Source organism: Crassostrea angulata, chromosome 8 (genome assembly GCF_025612915.1).
Source record: "Crassostrea angulata isolate pt1a10 chromosome 8, ASM2561291v2, whole genome shotgun sequence".
In the NCBI taxonomy this organism is placed as follows: domain Eukaryota; kingdom Metazoa; phylum Mollusca; class Bivalvia; order Ostreida; family Ostreidae; genus Magallana; species Magallana angulata.
The window spans coordinates 39,913,801-39,930,215 of record NC_069118.1 but is presented as its reverse complement, the minus strand read 5'-3'; the positions used below and the strand labels follow the sequence as shown (position 1 = coordinate 39,930,215).

At 32.3% G+C, this 16,415-nt stretch overlaps 1 protein-coding gene across 1 annotated transcript; it reads right to left on the bottom strand.

Moving 5' to 3' along the window:
• Positions 1-1,205: 1,205 nt before the first annotated feature.
• LOC128161217 (uncharacterized) lies at positions 1,206-14,698 on the bottom strand. The gene is made up of 10 exons (XM_052824445.1): positions 14,289-14,698; positions 11,135-11,319; positions 10,862-10,906; positions 9,638-9,943; positions 9,247-9,390; positions 7,600-7,776; positions 5,386-5,795; positions 4,722-4,895; positions 3,650-3,860; positions 1,206-2,435 (listed from the first exon to the last, which is right to left on the bottom strand). Exons 2-10 carry the CDS (start codon positions 11,315-11,317, stop codon positions 2,328-2,330), a joined length of 1,758 nt encoding a protein of 585 aa, XP_052680405.1. The 5' UTR covers positions 11,318-11,319; positions 14,289-14,698; the 3' UTR covers positions 1,206-2,327.
• Positions 14,699-16,415: the final 1,717 nt, after the last annotated feature.

Here is a 16,415-nt window from a genome sequence, read left to right as displayed (position 1 = left end):
AAATAAAACGCGCATGCATGCCCAAATACAACACATTTTTTAGCATTGAAGCCCCGAGAAAACAAACTGTGCTCGTTTGCGTATACATGCCCATATACACTATCAGTGAATTGTCGAGCATTGGACTTAGTAATGTAAACATGTTTAAACGGATACCATGCTCGAATTTGGGTAAAAGCATCATTAGTCTTAGCGTTTCCATTGTCAACGTGTGTTCCCCTGCATATCTGTGGAGAAGGTTTATGGACTATATGATCGCCATCCAACATTCTATAATTACCTTACACATATAGTCCCAAATATTTAATTTCTTTTGAATCTAATAAATTTTAGTGAAATGAAACGTAAAAGTTTTCCGACATGCACAGTCTTCCAGTTTAAGAGTTGTCTGTTATTTTTTTTTCATCCGATATCCGCCTAATGAAATTAATCAAAATAGCCATGCTTATTCATTATTGAAAAAAAAATTAAAAGTTATAATGTTTTGAAAATTAATAACAATTTAACAATTATCAACAAAACAAAAGCAAAAAACACCCCCGGAAGGTTTTGATGATCGGCGCCACATGGGCTTAAAACAATAAGTGATCAGCACATTGTGCGTTGTAACAACTATCATTTTTAAGTTAACGAACAATTTAATCTTTATACTTTCAAATAAAAATTAATACAAACTATTCCCGTGACAAGTTTAGTCTCTTTTTATAAATATGTTTCTTTTTTTTTATATATATATATATATATAATTGTTGTATTATCGACACGGGGTGCATCAAAAGACCAATGTTAATTATCCGATCGTCATCAAACAAACTTATTATTGAATTAAAATAAATTAAATTAAATTATTATATTCTATTATATTATATCATAGTATTATAAGGCGAGTAACAACATTGTCTTTGTTTAGAAGGAACATTATATTAATTGCATTTTCAAGAACTAGGTTTTGATTCTACACATGGTAATCCTACTTACACCCATAGGAGTTTCAAGTTTCTCGAACATATGTCATTTGCTGTTTACTACATATATTGTTTGCTGTTTAATAGATAGAAAAATGATTTAAAATCAGTCACAACATCAATTTGTAACAATCGCACAGTAACAAATAAAACAAAGTGCAATAACATATTGTACTCACTTTTTATTGACAAATACACATAGAAATTACAAATAAAGAGGATAAATTATATTTACGTTTCAAGAGGGCTTAATGTTCGGGACCATTTTCAGACTGTATTGATTTTCTTTAGAAGAAGAGCTCCATACGGATATATAGGAGAATACCCAAAAGTTAAAATATATAGATTTTTTTTTCTTATTAAGTACTAGTTTATAGCTAAACAAAACATATCTTAAAATTATGCAGACCTAATGGTTAATTTGTTGACTATCCACCTTCCGTAAAACTGCTCTTGGCTTCTAGTATTCCATGTTTCTTATGAAATAATTATGCTTGCATAACACCTTCCTAGATTCACAATTTGCCTCAATATTTCATAATTTAACATATCAAACACTCGTAATACATAATGTATATTAAAGCACGTACCTTCACCAAAAAAGCGAGAATACAATTTCAAAGAAGCACACTGTAGCTGTATGTCTGAGGTGTATGTGCAATATTTTTCGACGAGTATATCATGTATACCTGAAGGTTTCCTGACACAATGAATAACAAGAGCCAAATAAGGCTTATACTTATCTGAAAAATTGAGATGAATCGCAAGCCAAAATTCCTTCAATCGTTTCTATTTCTTAACCTTTTGAAAGCATTTACAATTTAAACTTTCATCAAAGAGAGAGAGAGAGAGAGAGAGAGAGAGAGAGAGAGAGAGAGAGAGAGAGAGAGAGAGAGAAGAAAACATATTTGATTTTTCACTTTAACATTATTAAAGTGTGATGAAACGCTAGAGTAGGACAAATATTATTTTTGATAAATGCAAAGAAATTGTCAAACCTCATAATCGCAATACAAAATAAAAACAAACCAATACACCAAAAAACTAAAAATTAAAAGCAAGCCAATGGCAACAAATTGATGTCAAAAGCACGTGAAAAAAATAATAATTACTGACAAATAAACTCATTAATGTGAGTAGTAAAGATATTAAAGATTAAAACGGCAAATAAATAACGCTATGCTGTACTTTTGATATTTTTAGATTTGAACATGCGAGGTCAAACAGAAACAAGCACTCACTACTATAACAACCTATGAATCTAACAGTTGTATCCAATAAAATTGTAATGATATATTAACATCTCTATAATACAAATACTTAAATGATACATCTAGTGTCAACTTTGATTATAAAGACGTCTTATTCGTACCCAAGAAGTTTTCGCATCCCAGTGTTCATATACAGTGATGAATCCACTCCAGATTTATCCAGGTTGTCCTTGAATGCCTTAATCTGCGGTGCCATTTTCTAAAATATAAAAACAAAGAGAAGTAAAGAAGATTGTATTTTGAAAAATGTTTATTTTATGAATATAGAATAAAACCTTACATATCTTTGGTTCTGAATTTCGAATAAATATTTAATCAACACCACAATTCATTGATTGATTTATATTCTCATTCCCGTAAATTAGTTGTATTAAATTACGAGAAAACGTCAAGGTGAACGCGTCATAAAAGGATTTATGCTTTCATTCAGAAATATCCAAATCAGAATACTTAGTAATAATATCAATACCCCTTATTAAAATACCCGAAATATCTGTTAGGAAAAAGTTTTTTTTTTAAAACGCATAACGACTGCAGAATGATTTTCTTATAATGCTACTATGTAAAATAACAACTGTAAAGACAAAGTTTTTAAAAGCATATAACAACTGCAAACTGATATTTTAAAATCTTGAGACACACGTGCTAGGGTGATTGTACTAATTTTGCATTTTCGAGAATAATTTCACAATCGTCTTATAATAAATAATATAATATTATGAAAGCAAATGTCATCTCTCTATTGTTTAGTAGTACCTGATATCCCTTTGTTTATAATTAATTAATATAATTAATATAATTAAAATAGGTGGCTATTGACCTTGAACTCGACATATGATTATTCATTCGCAGTCCTACAGGAAACATGTGTAGTACTGTAATAATCATATCAAAATACCCGAGAAATTTATTTAACCGTTATAATAGACATTTTCTTCCCCGATTCATGTGGCTTGCTTATTTATAAAGGTAACGAGCATTGCAGAAAAAAAAATCATACATTGTAACCTAACAACTTCCCTACTTCTAATTAATATTGGCTGTGCTGGAATGTAAATCTTGCTTATTTTAGTCGATAAAATTATTAGTAATTGATAACAATCGCAAGATGAAAAACAAAATGAAATGAAAATATTGAGATCAACACAATGCTATGACATTTCCCTGCGCCCCCCTCTAAAGTCCCTGTTTCCCCTGTTCCCCCTTCCCATCGCTCTTCCCCCTGAGTTGTGCTCATCAGACCAGTCTCCTTGAGAACCACCACCACCTCCATTAAACCCACTGTTACGTGGTCCATTATTAAAGTCACTATCATCTGGTCCTTGGTTCCAATTCCTCTGACTTGCGATTATTAGTAAATAATGTTAAACAATAAATAAAATCGACCCATTAAATCAACAAATTTAGCCCTACTTGTCGTATATCATCAAAAATGCCTGGGAGATGGTCATATTGTTTGGCCAAATGTGGAACCCCTCCCAATGCCATCCATTCTTTTCCGACTGATGCGCTGAATTCTTCCCAATACTCAGTTCCTTTCAAACTCAATATCTCAATACAGACCACGTGTCCAGAACCTCCATATCGTGGGTTAGCAATGCTTCCAGTTCCAAGGTAGGCATCACTGAAAAAGCAGCCAAAATCAATTATGTCTACAAATATATTAATGCACCCTATAAACTTTTTTTGAAAAGTTGTTACCGAGAAACAAATCAATAAATACAAAATTACGAGTACAAACAGAGTTACAGTTTTACATCTAAGGTTTTGAAAATATTTTCAAAAATCCTTAAAAAATGTTAAATTTGCCCCCTCCCCCAACTTTGCTGGCCTAGCTCCGAGAATCATTTTTTGACAAAGTCAAATCTATAGTCATACCTGTTCTAGCTAGGCAAATAGTTTTTAGAAGATGTTTTTGAAAAAACTTATCTCGGTATTGCTATGCAAACATTAACCCCCCCCCCCTGCCATTGTTGCCCCACCTTGGATGGATTTACCGAAGTTAACGCTATTGCCATTTGCTTATTGAGATGATGTATAAAGATTCTAAAGATTTGTATATCCATATTACTTTGTTAAACTTCGACCCAATTGTGGCCATACCCTAGCCCCGGAGATCACAATTTTAACACACTTGAATGTACGCTTCTTGAAATTGGTTCTACACAAGTTATAGCTATTAATTTTTAAGAATAAGATTTAATAAAAATACAACACATTTTCAATAATTCTTAATTTTCTCCTTTTGAAAAGGGGTGTGACCGTTTAATTTTTTAAAACAAATTTAGATATCCTGTACACAATCATGCTTTCTGCAAAGTTTGGTTAAAATTTCTCTAGTGGAAGGCATGCCCTTTTGTTACGTAGTCGTAGTTATGAAAATAAGATGAATCCCATGTTATTAAAACTTTCATCAAATAATAGCAAATGCTTAATATATATTTCATAGAGAGATGTATTACATTATGTACAAATTAAAATATACCTATACGTCATGAACCGCATTTCGAGCGAAACGTTCAAAGGATATTGTTTTTTCGCCCCAAATTGTTTCACTTGTTTAACCACGACTTGTATGATTTTCTTTAATCGACTATAATCACCCTCGTAATCGAACACAAACTCCATGTCATATACCTTTGCGTCGTCTAAATGGTTTCTGAAGTAAACAAAATAAAATAACAATTTCAGTTTTACAAACGATCTCTCTCAACCTTATACCCTTTTTGAATACAGTAAAACACGCTTATAACGAAGTCCCAGGGACGGGCAATTTAACTTCGTTATAAGCGTAATTCGTTATAACCGTCAAGTTTACAACATGAAATAGAGACTTGGGGAATGAAATTCACTTCGCTGTAAGCGTCAATTCATTTTAAGCGTGTTCGCTATAACCGTGTTTTACTGTAACAGGAACAGGTTTAATGATGATTTGTTATTTAAAAAGTTGATTTCATATTAAAGTCATCTGTAGGCTAATTTTGTTCTGAAAATTGCTTCAAATCTGGGAAAATATGGTATGTTATGCATTAACATTTTTATGGATCTTTTGCAACCCATAAACCGAATTCAAGTTATGCTATATGTGTTGGTTTACAAAAAATAGTAACCGCATGCATCTGTATTCTTGTTTAGAAAATGGATACCACCTGAAATGAATAGCATTTGGAAGTTCCTCATATATCTCTCCTCTTGGGTATAAGATATGTTTGAGGGTATGGAAGGAAACCCATTGAATGAAGGGGGCACACCAATCACCGGCTCTGATGAATGGGCTGACGGTTCGCAAAGTTTCCTGCGATATGAAGTCGTAAGCATTTTTGATTTTATAAAACCAGTGGCTTACAACTTTTTCAGTTTCTTGTGTGCGAACTTTGTTAAAAGTTCTCACCCACAGTTCATCGTTGGAAAGATCAAAAGGCAAAGAATTAAATGGGAACCAAAATATTTCAACAGCCCAATTGTTTTCGATGATTTCCTGCAGTTTGTCTTTCGAATAAAAAACGTCGTGCATACTAGGATATGAGGTTCCCGTTTTGACGATTACCTCAGGGTCCATCTGCAAAGCAAATGGCGTAGGTTTATAGTGATGAAACAATTGCTTTAAAAAAGGACATTTTATATGGATCAATGAAAGGTCTTTTTTGGAAATTCTTTATCATTATCTGGAAGATTATTTTTTTTTAACTTTCAATCGCCAAACGGTATTATAAAGGCCTGTATATACTAAGACTCTAATGTGACGGTGATATAGTGTTTTTCTTGTAAATGAATGTGTATTTCCTTAATTTGCCTAAAGTATTTTTTTCGAATTCCAAGATATTTTTTTTATGATCTTGTTACCAACAGACTGTTCTTTCAATTAATAAAGATATCCCATTCACCGCAAATTTTAAATGACAAATGTTTTCATATAAAATTTTATGTACTCTGCTCTGTATGACGAAATATTGCAGTTTGCTTAACAGTTAAAAAATGCTCTCATTTTACGATATCCATTTCTATACTTTCTCAGTGCTGATATATATATATATATATATATAGAGAGAGAGAGAGAGAGAGAGAGAGAGAGAGGGAGAGAGAAAGAGAGAGAGAGAGAGAGAGAGAGAGATCAGACCCAACCTAACAGAAAGTAAACCCTAACTAAACCCTGGGTTTACTTTTTGGGTTTACTCTACTTTACTTCGGGTTTACTAGAGTGGACCCAGAGTTAACCAAAAGTAAACCCAGAGTGGACACAGAGGGTAAACACCGCTAGAAGTATACCCCTGAAAGCAGACGCTAACTGTGTATTCGGAATATACAAAGGGTAAGAATTACAAGCAGTAGGATGGAAAAATAAAATACTGGTCTGCTTCACATTTCAGTGCATACAGTTGACCTTAGAAGCAATTTCAAAGTAAACCCAAAGTAAACTCAAAGTAAACCCCTAGTGGACCCAAATTTTCAAAAAGAAAACCCAGAGTAAACCCAATGTAAACCCAAAAGGTAAACCCGGGGTTTACTTTTTGGGTTTACTTGGGGGTTTACTCTGGGTTTACTTTTAGAAAATTTGGGTCCACTTGGGGTTTACTTTGGGTTTACTCGGGGTTTACTTTGGGTTTACTTTGAAATTGTTTTTGAGGTCAACTGCATTCCATGAAGTGTGAAGCAGACCTGTATCTTATCTTATCATCCTACTGCCTGTGATTCCTGCCTCTTGTATATTCCGAATACACATGTAGCGTCTGCTTTCAGGGGTATACTTCTGACTAGGTTTACTCTCTGTGTCCACTCTGGGTTTACTTTGGGTTTACTCTGGGTTTACTCTGGGTCCACTCTAGTAAACCCGAAGTAAACCCAGAGTAGACCCAGAAAGTAAACACAGGGTTTAGTTGGGGTTTACTTTCTGTTAGGTTGGGTCTGATCGGGACTGTATATATATATATATATATATATATATATATATATATATATATATATATATATATATATATATATATATATATATATATATATATATATATATATTAGGTACGAATTAGAGTATTTGGGATGCCCATGTATTTATGATCTTAGTTTGGTTTTTTTTTAGTTTAAACAATATTTTATTATGTAAAAAAATATCACATAATAGGATTGGGCAGCAGGCAATCTGCCTATTTGAGCCCTCTCCTTTGGGTTTGGGTTTTGGAGTTTACTCTGGTGTTAGGTTGAGTCTGATCGGTAATATATATATATATATATATATATATATATATATATATATATATATATATATATATATATATATATATATATATATATATATATCTTAGATACGAATTAGAGTATTACGGATGCCCATGTATTTATGATCTTATCTTTTAAAAAGAATAGCATACCTGAATTGTAACGTCATAGACTACGCCAAAACAACCAAAACCAGCTGAAACTGCCCTAAAGAGTTCAACATCACCACCATCTCCATCTGCACTGTAGGTCCGTAGTTCACCATTTGCGTCAAAAACTCTCATCCTTACCAAGTTGTCACTGACACAATGTACGTCTTTGCCCACGCCCTAAATATTTAACATACATTTAAGCATAGAATGCTTACTTTTGAACATTGTCAGTCGTATACCAATTCAGGCCGCGCAGATAAATTGAACACCGCGCATTAGCACGGTATGATAATTTATCTGCACGGCCCGGTATTTTATAATTATAGGAACGACGATATCCAACAATTAGAATTCAATAATTATACATTTTTGTCTATGCTTTAATTCTTTACACTCTTGAAACCGAACAAACACGTATTCGATAAACATACCTGTCACCATACTTTTAATAAATACATATATCGCCGCTTTAAAGCAATTATTTACGCTTTTTATCGGAAATATAAATAGTACATGTTAGAATAAGACTTGTAATAATTTTTTCGAATTTAAAACAATAGGCAAATATGCCTAAATTTTCAACTATTTGCACTCCAAGTACACCACCTGGTAGTTATAATAAAATAATTTTACATATACTGTTTATCGGTGAATTTGGTTAGCCAATAAATATTTAATTATTAATAAGTCTATTTGTATTATAAAGACTTCAAAAACTGTTTTGTTTTAATAAATAAATATGTATGTGAATAACCAGGGTATCTAAATCTTTTCATTGAAATTCCTGAGCAGAATAAAATAACAAGACAAATATACACCCCCACTCCCAGCCATAACACTTGCCTTACATATAGGTGGCATAAAATATTATACAAGATGACAGCTAATGTTGTTTTTTTTCGAAATATGCAGTTAGATTTTCTTCCGTGCAAGGAGACCTTTTTTAAAAATTCTCTATACATTTACACTAAATGACCATGCTTTTTGCAACACCCTGCATTAAGAATCTCAATCCAAAACAATATATGAATGTTCAGGCCTCGCCCTAGATTCAGAACCGCTGCCTCGGGGGACATGAAATTAAATAGATGAATTTAATAGAGGACTTCCTAGTTAACATAATTATGAAGTAAAAATTTCTTACAGATGTTTGAGAGAAAAGAAGAATATTTTTAAACATTATATGCACAAACACTTTATGGCCATATTGTTCCCCCCCCCCTCCAAGCCCCTGATCCAGGGGCCTTGAAATTCAAAATATAGGTAGAAAACATCAGGGACATCACTTCCGTAAAAAATATATATAGGTGTAAAAAAGAATATTTTCTAAGATCTAATGCATTTTTACTATATGGCCATATTGACTCCACCCTAGATCCTGAACCCCTGACCTAGGGGGCATGGATTTTACAATTTTGGTAGAGGTCTTCATGGACATTGAAGCCATGCATTAAATTTTTTCCTCACATGTGTGGGAATAGAGTAGAATCTTTTTGAAAATTTGGCTTTTGGAAACGGAAGACCTTAATAATAATCAGAAATAAAAAAATTAAAATTCGTAATTATTAGGTATTTAATAGATGTTATGATTTTAGTTATTGAATACAATTTTGTACTGTTATATTACAGTACTATTAAAAGACTTACATGGCAGCCAGTCTGGGCAACGCTTACTACTTGGACTAAATCCAAAATGACGTTAGCGTTGAGGCTAAGCTTTTGCTTAAGTTGGAATGTTTTGAGATCACCAGTAGTTACACCAGTCATAACATCCACTGTTCTCTTATCCAACTGCAATTCATTTTAATTTATTGTGCATGTATACAGCAATGATTATATAGAATGCAGTTTTCAAAATTAGAGGAAAAAAATATTATGATAAGTTTTTATATAAGAGAAGAGCTTATGGCAAGATGCAGGGGAAATTACTTTAATATGATAGTGAAGAATAAAACTTGAAACATTTTCTATATTTTATTGAGATAGAATTTTTGTAAGCACCATATATGTGTAATTTTAAGGTCTGATTTTAACGTACGTCTGCTCTGATGTTTGATTTGTTTGGGTAGTCGCTCTTCATGTGTTTAGTGTTGACACAAATTTGACGGGTATCAGCGAACACAGGCGCCCAACTATGGCGAGCACCGGCACACCGGATGACAACTTTTTCTGCTGCAGCTGCCTTAATAACTTTTGACATTTCTTCTTTGGTTTTCGGAGAACAAGAAATAACACTGCTTGTCTGATTTTCCGCCCAGTTTTGAAAATGCTCCGCAAAGAATTCAGGCTTGCTTCCAACTCTATTCTGAAGCTGTTTGATTATTAGATCAAGGGATTCAGACATCTGAAATAATAGTAATGTTCATCATCCAAAAATCACTCTGATATAAAGATGGGGACCTAAAATGTTCATTTATTTTATTTGTGACCCATGTCACATGCCAAATAGGAAACAATTTTTGCTAAAATTTGACAGGAAAATTGATAATTTGAAAAAATCAAACCAATATTTATAGTTTATATTATGATTTTATTATGTTTTTTATAGTATAAAGTTAGACAAATGTAGTAATTATGAAAATAAAATTTAAGTCAAAATTTAAAAATTATTGTTTCACTGATGGCTTTGAAGGCCAGTTCACAATGAACACAACAACAGTATTACATATTTTGGAGCAAAGAAATAGTAATTAATTTTTATTTAACTTGTATGAAATATAAGCTAAATATGCCATAATATATCGATAGAAATATCAAATTAGTGTTAAAATATGTTTTCAGAACATCTTGAATCTATCATAATAAACAAACTATCCATAGAAGTTTGCTCTGCGCTGAAAATTAGGAAGCTAAAGTCATTGTACTCTTAAACTTGTGAGGTATGAAAATTGACGTTCATTTTCTTCTTGAAAACCTTCCGCCACAAAATTTAGCTCCTTCCTAAACTTTGTAAAAATGTATTTTTTTAGAAGCAATATATTTGATAAAGTTTATTGGCATTGTTAAATATAAATATACTAATAGAATTAATATGTGATGCAGAATTTTCAGACTAGAGGTGACCCAACAAGACTACCAAAAACCTAAGGAGCAAACCTCTTTAATAGAATTAAAAAATATTTTTTTTTTCAACTGACTTTTGGAAAACATACATAGATATCACTATCATTTTTACTTTTGAACATTAGGTGCAATGTAATAATAATGTCAATCATATGGTGTATAAAAATTAAATACCATTTTTTTTTACTTATCTATTTACCCTGATAGCTTTACGAATCGGCACATCTCCAGGAAAAGGTAACTCCTTAAAATGAAGGCAAATTTTAAGTTTCTTTTTCTGAACTAAAAAAATAACTTTATAGAAAACTTAAAACATATACTCAATATAAAACACAGTTAACATCTTATAGTTCGTCAGAGAAATATGATGTAAAATGGAATCAATCGAAATTAATTTACTGATTGAACATATCATACAATGGTAATGTGACATTCAGGTTAAATGACCAAATTTATCTTTTCACTTTTTTACCTGGATGTTTTCAATATTTATTAATGCCACTTGTTTTCCTTTTAACCCGTCTGCGTCTAGCAAACTGTGACCTCTCACTTGTGTCCCAGGTTGCATAATTGGTATTATTCCATCCTGCATACATTTTTTGATGCTGTCTATTAGTTGCTGTTGATTTTCTGGTAGGTGTGTACGTTCATCCATTGCTTTTAAGACAAAAGATCGATACATAAAAATACGTTTTTAAAGATGAAGTTACCACAATAGCGTTGTACGCCTCTCTTTTCTTAATTAAGAGGAAATTCAATATACAATCATGTACAATTAATTACCAATGTTGATTTTATGAATAAAATGTTTCCAATTCCTTTTAATGAAACATAATTAAAGAATTGTATAAGTGCGCTTTAGCGCATGCAATGAAATTAAAATTTTATGAATAAAACTGAAGTAAGGTATAACAAAGTATTCTCCCTGGCTTCCGGTAATCCCAGCCTATTTAAAGAATAAGATCTCGCGAGATACACAGCTACTTCCCAAACCTTGCCAAGATGTTGCACTTTATTATCATCAATACAAATAAAAATGTATAAAATGACAACAATTAATAGTACTTGTACACGCGTTTAGTCAAAAGCACATTTGCAAATTACTATAATGCAAACAATACGAAATCTGTATTTATAAGACATATCCATGGATATTCATGGAACGTGCATTTAATATTGACTGTTTTAAATATATTACAGAAAAATTTATGTCATTACAAAATCGTCGACAATTGTCAGATTATTACAAAGAATTCCCGGAACCATATGTTTAAACATGATATACATGTACAAGATATTTGTTTAAAAGGGAACAAAAAAAAACCCCGCATTTTATCAATTTTAAACAAAAGCTGTTCAAGGTATGCACGCGACCAAAAACAAACCGAAATCTTTGGCTGTAATAATTAATATGTTTTACGGTGCGACCGTTGGGGCGAGCACAGCATGTGATCAAACAATGAATTATAATAAATTAATAAAATAAAATTAACAACGTGAAATTTGAATGCCAAAAAATAAAACATACCTATTTTTCAGTAAATTTTCATTATTCATAGTTTATAAGATTTGTTATAATTTATTTATTTATATGTAGAACAATAGTTTAATCTCAGATACAATGTTGTTAAATAATAAAGATTTTAATATATAAATATTCATTGCACTGCATCTCCTTTTTTAAAGTGATTGTGATTATGATTGATTGATTGATTTCCCCCTTTTTTTGCAGTAGACATTTTTTCTTAAACTTACATATAAAACTTGACTCATCGTAGAGCTCCCCCCATGCTAAATTTTTTTTTCATTTTTGTCAATTTATACATAGAATATCGACTTACCATGGATTTGCCCCTCCACTTAAAAAAAAATAATTAATGTTTAATTTTATTTTTAATTTACACTTAAAAATATTTGCTCATCATGTCAAAAGAACATGGTGTTGTCCACCCCCCCCCCCCCCCCCCCCGCATGTAATAAATGGAAGTGAAAATAAAGAAACCATTGAACTGCTAAAGAGCTGAAGGATTAGAATTTTCATGATTTATTTTTCTTTTGCTTGCAAAGATTTTTTGGATGAGGCTGCCATCCACCAACCCACCCCCTTTAAAAAAGGGCGCTGCTACGTATAACGTTACGTTTCAGGAAATTACCGTGATTATAGTGAATAAAATATTTGTGAGCATTCATCCAAATTAGTGCAATTTACAACTGTTTCCTGTATCTGAAGAAATGTCCTTATTCGTCAGCTGTTCTTTATCTTAGCCTTTGCAAGATTTTAAGAGGATTTTGGTCATTTCAGCAGATTTACAATAACTTCAATTAGAGTAATTTCCCCTTATCAGTGCTTATTGTGACGTCAAAGCTGACGTTGGTTAAGTGTCGTCTTACTCTTTAAAACTCCCCTGAGAAATAAAAGTATGCGAAGTATACTGTTTTATTTACTTAAAAAGCATGATGTTCTTAAAATTACACATCTTATAAGCTTTTCAAAGGTTTTACTTTGATTCTCGGGAGAACGTGATGTTGGAACGTGAGGTTAGAAACCATTGGTACTATGAATTGTGGGTCAAAATTTACTGACTCCGAAAAAATATATCGGATCAATGTGTAAACGTTTGTGACGTCACACGATTATTTTTGATTGAAAGTGTACTGAGGTGAACTTTAGAGGTAACATTGACTGTATGTCGCTTACATCGTTATTGTTTTTACTGTCTAAATTTGTCTTGCTGATTCTCGTGAGAGTGTGAAGTGATAAAAATTGCCATGATTACAGGGAACTACTGGGACGATTAAAACGATGCATTACTGGTCCGATTTACTGACGCCAAAAAAATCCGTTGAATGAATGTGCAACTAGTCCGAATTTTCTATTCACACACGCCTTGCCGGTAGAGCTCGCTTCGCGCCGGCGCTGCGCGCCGGCGAGCTGCGCTCGCTAAAATTGCATAAAGTAAGAGTATGTCGAGTCGTATGAAAAAAAAGTACAAGTACATGTCACAAAGAAAATAGTCTTATTTGCAAATAGGAATGACTTTTCATTGATACTGGTGAAGTACGAAAGCCTATCAGTACCATTTATAAAATGCGTAATAAAGCTCAAAAGGCATTATATATAATTATGAAAAAGGCGTTGCATCGCTAATTAAAGCATTATAAAGTTTATCAAAAAGGCGTTGTAACGCCAAAAGGTCGTTGTAACGCCAAAAGGTCGTTGTTACTCCTTTCTTTCTGTGGGATGTGCGGCCTTTTTGTACAATTGCGAAAAAAATGTAAACATTTATTAAACTGGTTTGTTTTTGCCCCAAAACGGCTAAAACTGTTGTCTAATGAAGAAAAAGCAATAAATACGGGGTTCTACATTCTGTTTTGTAAGCAACATACGCAAAAAGGACAGGACAAGACCTTTTTGGGAGTTGATTTTAATCAACTCTCCTATGCAGTTACTCAGACAAACCGAAAATGAAACAGTGTTTGGACCTCAGCACAAATCATTGCTGCTGACAAGACTTAATTCTTGAAAATAATTGATAAATTCGATGTAATGTATGCAAAAGCATTGTTTTTTAAGGAAACTTATTTATGAATACATTGAAAATAGTCAGATTCTAAATGGTACGAACAATTTAAATATTTTTTGTAGTCGTATGTATTCCTACGCCAGAGTTCAATATAGTCTCGTTCAACTCGACGCTGGGCTGTCTCCGTAAATCCTGCAGACTAATGTTGGTGGTTTAAAACTCTGACAAAATATGGAGGAGGTTTATTGGTATCCTATCTACGACCAATTGTTGAGAAAAAGGTTGAATTTTAAACACTAATATAGTTATTTTGCCTCAAAATAGGGTACCCTGTTTTTATCTGTCGGCGTGGGATCTACTTTAGAACAAGTAAAATCCAGTCTATACTTAGAACAAGGAAATAAACAAAAATAGATTATTGAGTCTTTTTATCAACTGTCCGAAATATCAACACATTCTTTGATTTTAAATGTTAAGTTCTATATTCAAATCAACATTAACTGCTCCTGCTTTAGTTTAGTAAATATAAAAGGAAAAGAAGACAAACTTACCGTGTTGACAAAATATTCGTTATTATTAAACTGTCCGGTATTTACGCTATATAAACGATCCTGCTCTGAATGTGATTGGATGACAGGAACAATTTCTATTCATTAATTTCTATTCATTATTTTCTATTCATTTAAGAAAAAATACTTCCGTCGTAATAGTATACATCGCAATTTGAAAATTGCCTTTTTTTCAAATTGAGTTAAATATGGTTACCGTATCAGATCTGCGCACTTTAACAGCTGTTTGAGATAAAAACCATGGTATACCTGAACTTTCAAATAAGATATGATTTTGAAAAAATAAATGAAAAATATACATTTAATGCTTTATATTAGTTGCTACAAATTGTTAATATCTTATTTTTATGCTAAAATGATTTTGATTTTGAAAATAGGGACTATTGTATGCAGGGTAATTTTCGCCCCATGTAGTTTTCGACCCTCTACACTTGCAAACAGTTTCGCCACGTCTTGAATTCGCCCAGACCCTTATTTTGGTAAAAGAGAGATCATTTGAGACATTTTCCAGTCTTAAATTCGCCCGCTGACAAAGAGGACGAAAGGGGCAAAAATAAAACCGGGGTTAATATTTCCCTGTTTATACAGTATGTTTAAAGCTTTCTGATTGTGCTTTGATACCAATGGTTACAGGATATATATTTTTTGTTCCTTTAGAGCTCACATAAGAACAATCTTTTAAAATCTTCCTCTCAAACATCATCAAGCCAAGGTGGGCCGACAAGAAGTATCCTCAGGTAGCATAGGTAGTTTGTGCAATCCATGATTCCCTGGGTTGAGGTTGAGCCACATCCGGGAATCAATTTCTTTTATGTTTTTTAAAGTATACACACATACGCATGTGAAAAAAAGTTGTTCACAAGAACTTAAATTATCTCACATCTGTTATTACTGTGCAAACATTTAAAGCTTAAAATGGGATCAAATTTATAAGATATGCAGACCGTTTAGATTTAAACTGTTCAAGACATGATGCATAAACTCTCATAACTAATATTGGAGTCTCTGGGGATGTAACTTTACAAAAATCAGTATAGAAATGTACACGTGTGGAGAAGATTTTTCAATTGTTCTGATCTCTTTAAGAACAACAATGATACTATTTGTAATAGCATCATATGTTAAAGTATCTCAATAGAGTTTTAATTCTTATAATTACAACGTTAACACTGAGATCCAAACGGGGTTCAAAATTTAATATAAGAATATGTGAAAAAAGATCAGATATAATTTAAAACAATTTAATAAGACATACTCTAATATTTACATTTGAAGATATGCTTCCTTATATGAACCTATGGAATATCGAAAACGTCACAATGATAACCCGACGCTAATCGCTTGACGGCTGTAATATATTGTAAACGTAAAAAAAGACACGTAACGTTATATCAATCGACCCTGAACAATGTGCTTTTCTCAAACGTAAATTGATAAAGTAAAAAATAAACAATGTAAAGTAATACACAGCAATGCTAAAAAATTCACCGGGATATGAACTTGGTTTGTACATGTACGTGATCAAATCGTCTGAGAAGCCCTTCGATCTTCACAGGATTTGATCAGGTGACCAATCAAGTTCATATCCCGTTGAACTTTTTTCTTGCTGTTTATCAAGATATATTTGTGTTAGACTTCATAAAACATGGTGGGTCGGATG